Source organism: Felis catus, chromosome F2 (genome assembly GCF_018350175.1).
Source record: "Felis catus isolate Fca126 chromosome F2, F.catus_Fca126_mat1.0, whole genome shotgun sequence".
NCBI lineage: Eukaryota > Metazoa > Chordata > Mammalia > Carnivora > Felidae > Felis > Felis catus.
The window spans coordinates 6,261,110-6,267,109 of record NC_058385.1 but is presented as its reverse complement, the minus strand read 5'-3'; the positions used below and the strand labels follow the sequence as shown (position 1 = coordinate 6,267,109).

At 49.8% G+C, this 6,000-nt stretch overlaps 1 protein-coding gene across 7 annotated transcripts in view; it reads left to right on the top strand.

Moving 5' to 3' along the window:
- The first annotated feature begins 574 nt into the window (after positions 1 to 574).
- The window catches only part of LOC109495973 (cytosolic 10-formyltetrahydrofolate dehydrogenase-like), a 54,195-nt gene continuing 48,769 nt past the window's right edge, over positions 575 to 6,000 (top strand). For all 7 annotated transcript variants that reach the window (XM_045049840.1, XM_045049839.1, XM_045049841.1 and 4 more), the window contains exons 1-3: positions 575 to 691; positions 1,256 to 1,332; positions 1,682 to 1,857. In XM_045049840.1, coding sequence (XP_044905775.1) covers positions 1,772 to 1,857 — 86 coding nt within the window. In that variant the 5' untranslated portion in view covers positions 575 to 691; positions 1,256 to 1,332; positions 1,682 to 1,771. The remainder of the gene's footprint in view (positions 692 to 1,255; positions 1,333 to 1,681; positions 1,858 to 6,000) is intronic.

Genomic DNA, 6,000 nt, shown 5'->3' with positions numbered 1-6,000 from the left:
CCCTGGTGTTATATGGAAACCAATTTGACCATAGTTATATTTAAAAAAACAATACTTTGGGCGCTCCTGGGTGGCTCAGTTGGTTGAGCGTCAGGCTTCGGTTCAGATCATGGTCTCTCGGTGAGTGAGTTCGAGAGCCACGTCCGGCTCTGGGCTGACAGCTGGGAGCCTGGAGCCCGCTTTGGGTTCTGGGTCTCCCTCTGTCTGCCCCTCCACTGCTTGCACTCTGTCTCTCGCATTGTCTCAAAAATAAATAAGCATTAAAATAACAATAATAGTAATTTGTATTATTAATTTAATAATTTTAATTTAAATTATGTAATTGATTAAGAATAATTAAATGTTGTAATTACTTGATATTATTTTAATATGTAATTTAATACAACTATATCACAAATAATAATAAAATTAAAAAGTAAATAAAGTAAAAATTTTATACCAAAAAAATTATAAATCTTGGAATGGATCGCAGATCTGCGGAGACACACCGGGTTGCAGTTCCCACCTCGTCCAGGGGCGGCGGTAAGTCCACCGCAGGACCCTGGCCCTTGGTTTTCAATCTGGTCCGCCAGAGGGGTATAAAGGAGGAGGAGCAAGCGCGGCTTCAGCCATTCGTGGGTACAGTTGCGCCGAGCGTCTCAGGGGCGCCGTCTGGGCGGGAGCCGGGGCTTCGGAGCCGTCACGTCTCCAGGTACAGCCATCGGGTGGGGGTCTTCTCGGGGGTTTCAGGAGCCATCAGGACTCGGGGCTCTGCCCTGGGAGCCCTCGCGCGGGGGGTCTGCGACCTCAGGTTTCGCAGTTCCGCCCTGGGGTCCGTCGCGGGGGTGTCCCACCGGTCACTTCCCGGCACCGCCCGGCGGGGTGGGTGCACTCGAGGGGCCGTCAGAGCCCTCATGTCCCCTGGCTCCGCCCTGGGGGCCATCGCGGGGGTGTCCCAACTGTCACTTTCCGGCACCGCCCGGGTGGGGGTGCCCTCGAGGGGCCGTGGGAGCCATCAGGGCTCGCGGTTCCACCACCTCCAGGGCGCCACCTTGAGGGTGTCTGAGCCATCGCGTCTGCGGCACCGTCCTGGGGGCCCTCGCGGGGGTTCGCAGAGCCGTCAAGTCCCGCCACACAGCCCTGGGGCCCTTGCGGAGGGCGCTAGGAGGACGCAGTGTCCCGCTCTGGGCGTCCTCTCCAGGGTGGGCTCCTCGGCTCCCTGGAGGCGGGCGCCATCAACCCCCCCCCCCCAAACACCCCCACGGGCTTCTTCCAGGACCGCCCGCGCCTGCTGCTGATAGAACGAGCTCCTTGTGTGAAGACTGTGATTATCCGGGATGTGTTTGCAGGATGGTGAGTGTTAGGGGCCAGCTTGGCCTTGGAAGCCTGACTCTGGATCCAGGTTGGAGAGTTCTTGCGTTCGCCAGGTGGGGGGGCCCTTCCGTTTCTGGGCGAGATCTTGAGGCTTATTGTGCTTAGGAGAAGCCAGAGCTGCCTTCTCACCCCCCAACCCCTCCCCCGCCCTCGGGATTGTGCTCAGGACACTTGTGCCCCAGGCCCCCCTGGGGAGCCAATGCGCAGGTCAGGGCCAGGTCATCCTGGGGGAACCGGTCTGGGTCACTTCAGCGGGTGATTGCGGGGTTTTAGGACCCGAAAGGTTTCCCATTGGAAAACAGTTTCGAACTGGGTTTATCCACCAAAGGTGTGAGCCTTACTGCATGGACCCTGAAGCAGGGGGGCCCAGACCAGGTGGATCTGGGCCTGGTGGGCTGTGAGGCCTGCAGGTGGAGAGATGACCCTCATCTGTGCGGCGTCGCGGCCGGAGCCACCATCAGAGACGCTGCGCGACACCCGGAAAAGCAAAATTGAGTCTGAAAGGCAAGTAAAACTCAAAGGCTGTTTTTTTCCTTCGCCATCTTCCGTTGCGAAGTCAGAATTTTGAGCACTCTAAGTTGCTAAGTTTGTGTTCTGTATGTAGGAACAAAGATTTTTTTCAAGTTTCTATATTTTGAGAGAAGGTGTCCAAAGGAGAGGGGCAGAGACACAGAATACCATGCAGGGTCTGTTATGTGGTTGCAGAGTCCAAGGTGGGGCTTGAACTCACCGACTCTGAGGTCAGGACCTGAGCCAGATCTGGAGTTAGGTGCTTAACAGACTGAGCCTCACAGGCGCCCCACAGAGACTTCTCTTGAAGGCAATGCATAAATCCAACCACCTGCAAGGCGCGAGTGAGGAATTTGTCACTGTGTCTGTGATCTCTAGTCTATGTGTGAGGGACGGGGTTGGGAGGGTGCGCAGGTGAACCCAAGTGCGGTTGGATGAGCACATGGCAACCATTTTATGAGCGAAAGAGAAAAATTGAGGATGAGCCAATTAATGCGCTTGGAGATCAACGCCATGATAAGCCTTGCCTTCCGGCCTCCGAGTGTACTGGTTCAAGTGAAGTAAGTCAAGGCATTGGGTTGGCGAGTCGTTAATGTGCTAGTGAACCAAAGTCACAACTGAGAACTTACCGCAGACCCTGGGAGAGGGACCGAAGAGGAGTTCCAGGAGCCAGACAGACAAGGCCTGGGCTATCCTGGACTGCACTGCAAACAAGTTGCTTTCTCTAGGTCCAAGTTGTAGGTTCTTCAAACAGGAAGTGAGATCCGGGGCTCCAGGCATGGGGTTTGTTGGTCCATCGAAGCAAAGATTCAGTTGTTCCCACTGCCAGTGAGCTGGAGGGGAGGTGAAGGCAGCTGCTGGCCAACCACAGAGCTGGGGGAAGTCTGGGCCTGTCTCTGGGTGCATCCATCCTTCACCAGGCGTGTGAGAGAAAAGGGAGTCAGGGTGACTTCTGTCTCTTCTGGGACATCTTGGCCATGTCTCTGGCCTGAAACCCTGGCCATGTCCCTGGTTACCAATGGCTCCTGTTGGGCCCCACCTAAGGAGTTGAAGGTCTGCATAAAAGAAAAGGTCAGCCTGTCAGAGTGTGGCTCTAGGGTGTGGGCAAGCATCTCAGAGAGGCCGAGGTCTGGGCTCATGATGCACATCTGCATCACTGGCTCTTCCTAGTTCCATGGTAGACCGCCTTTGGATTCGAACTGCACCTTTCTCTTGAGTCCTCGGCCAGCAAGCCTTCCCCTTCAAACTTTGGATTCACCAAATTTCCACAAACCCAAGGGCCCATTCCTTTAAAGGGATCTCTCCGATAGATGATAGATAGATAGATAGATAGATAATAGATAGATTGCAGGCCCATCCGGCCTTGCACTGGTCATGAAGAACTCTGGCTTCCTCTCTGAAGAAATCTCAGTTGGCTATGAGCACCAGTTCTGTTCTTGGCCCACAGGTGGGGCATGGCACCCCTAGAGGCCAGATCTATGGCTAGGGTGAGGTTTAGTTCCGGGGAGGGGACCAGGGATGAACCAACAGCATTGCAAGCTCTCCCTTGAGATGGAGGGCGCCTGATAGGGCATGGGTGAGCATTCGGGGCTGGCTTCAAGGGCTGGCTAACTCTGTGTGCCAGGCAGATGTTTGGCCTCTGGATCTCATTCTCCAGACACAAGTTCTGTTAATAAAAAATATAAAAAAATTAAAAAAATTAAACCTTCAAAAAAATAAAAAAAAATAAGAAATGACCTCCATGAAGGGGAAGGGCTTCTCCCCATGTGACCTATGGACCCCTTGGATCTCACTGCGTGCTCCTGGGGATTCGCCTTGCTTCCTCACCAGAGAACCACCTGGTATTGAGCTCCAGAATTTCTGACTTTGCACTCCCCTGTTTATAGAGCCCTAATGGTATTGAAACTGTCTCCCTTGGGGCGCCTGGGTGGCGCAGTCGGTTAAGCGTCCGACTTCAGGCCAGGTCACGATCTCGCGGTCCGTGAGTTCGAGCCCCGCGTCGGGCTCTGGGCTGATGGCTCGGAGCCTGGAGCCTGTTTCCGATTCTGTGTCTCCCTCTCTCTCTGCCCCTCCCCCGTTCATGCTCTGTCTCTCTCTGTCCCAAAAATAAATAAAAACGTTGAAAAAAAAATTAAAAAAAAAAAAAAGAAACTGTCTCCCTTATCACTGTCAGTGGTTTTGGGGAACAGATTTCGTGTTCCGTCCTTTGTGACTGTTTCCACTCTTTCTCTTTCTGTCCAGCTACTTTGGTGGGGAGTGCTTTTCCTGTACTCTCCCATTGTACCACACTATCCCCCCCAACCCTTCTCTGTCCTCTCGCTGCAAAAACAGCTCCCTACCCTCCATGGCTTCTGTCTCCCAGTTCCCCCCTCCAGAGCACGTACCTGCTGAATTCTGTGGCTCAAGTTATACAGATTGTTCATGTCAGTCCTCAGATCAATTTCCTAGGTATGCAGAATGGTTCGGAGTTGATGTAGCTGCATTTCAGAAGCTGAGAACATCCGTGCTGTTCAGCCATCTCGGCCCCCTTTGGAACTATCCCTCAGTGGGGATTTATGTGATGTGTTCCCTCATAATTAGAAAGGGGTATGGGTTTGAGGAAATACAGAGATAAAGTGTCATTCTTCTCACATATCAAGGGAGCGTGCTATCAAGGTGATGTCACTGTTTATAGTGACCATAATCACCTGGCTGAGTTCATGCATGTCGGGTGTCTCTACTGTGAACTGATTCTTTTCCTCCCATTTCCCCACTGTATTCTTTGGAAGGAAACTACTATGTGCAGCCCATGTTCAAGGCTCCTGAAAACAGAGTAGTTACCTAAATTATTTAAAATTCTCCTACGTGGAGAGTTGTCTCTTTTCTCCCATTTATTTATTTATTTATTTAGTCATTTATTTATATCGGTATGGAGTTCTAGATATTTATCTTATACTTGGGTTAAATCCAATACTAATTTACTGATTTTTTCCCCCTCAGATTGTTTAAGCTTTGTCTAGTGCCAGCTCTTTCAATTGTGTCTTGTATACCTGTGACCTGTCCCCATCCTTTTATAAGCTCTTCTTTATTTGTAGCACTATAAGATGTTCTTGTATATTCCCTGCCACAGCCCTGGGATCAGGCATTTCTCCTAGGACCCTTGCTTCCTTTTATTGGAGAATGGAATTAGAAACCAAGATATGGGTGATAAGTGTGCTCCTTTCTACTCGTGTATTATTGTTTCTTGGTTCTACCCAATGACAGTGCAGAAAATATATCTATAGCTATCACTCTGTATATATACCCATGTCTGTTTATCTATCTATCTATCTATCTATCTATCTATCTATCTATCTAATCTATCTATCTTTCTATCTAATCTATCTATCTTTCTATCTATTTATGTATATGTATTCTCCCCTCTATATCTAGTATATCTGTGTGTATAAACATTAGGGTGTCAGGGGCTCCGAGACAAAGCAAGTAATGTCAACAAATTTCCTCATTTTTGTTTTTCTGAGAAAGCCTTTATTTTTCTTTCACTTAAAAGCGTTTTTTAAAGTTTATTTATTCTGAGAGAGAGAGAGAGAGCAAGAACTGGCCAGGGACAGAGAGAGAGAGAGAGAGAGAGAGAGAGAGAGAGAGAGAGAGAATGAATATCCCAAAGCGGGCTCCATGCTGACAGCAGAGAGCCCATTGCAAAGCTCAGTCTTCCCAAGCATGAGATCGTGACCTGAGCCAGAACCAAGAGTCAGAAGCTTAACTGACTGAGCCACTCAGTTACCCCTTCTTTCACTTTTTAAGAATAATTTTGCTGTCAGGGTGCCCGGTGACTCAGTTGGTTAAGCATCTGACTCTTGATTTTGATTCAGATCATGAGCTCATGGCTTCATGAGACTGAGCCCCACACCTGCCTTCGCACTGATAGTGCAGAGACTGCTTGGGATTCTCTCTCTGCCTCTCTCTCTCTCTGCATCTCCCCTGTTCATGCATGTGCACTCTTTCTCTCAAAATAAATAAACATTTAAAAAACAAAGGAATAATTTTTCTGGATACCGAATTCTATGTTGACTTCTTTCTAAAAAATTTTTTTTTCAACGTTTATTTATTTTTGGGACAGAGAGAGACAGAGCATGAACGGGGGAGGGGCAGAGAGAG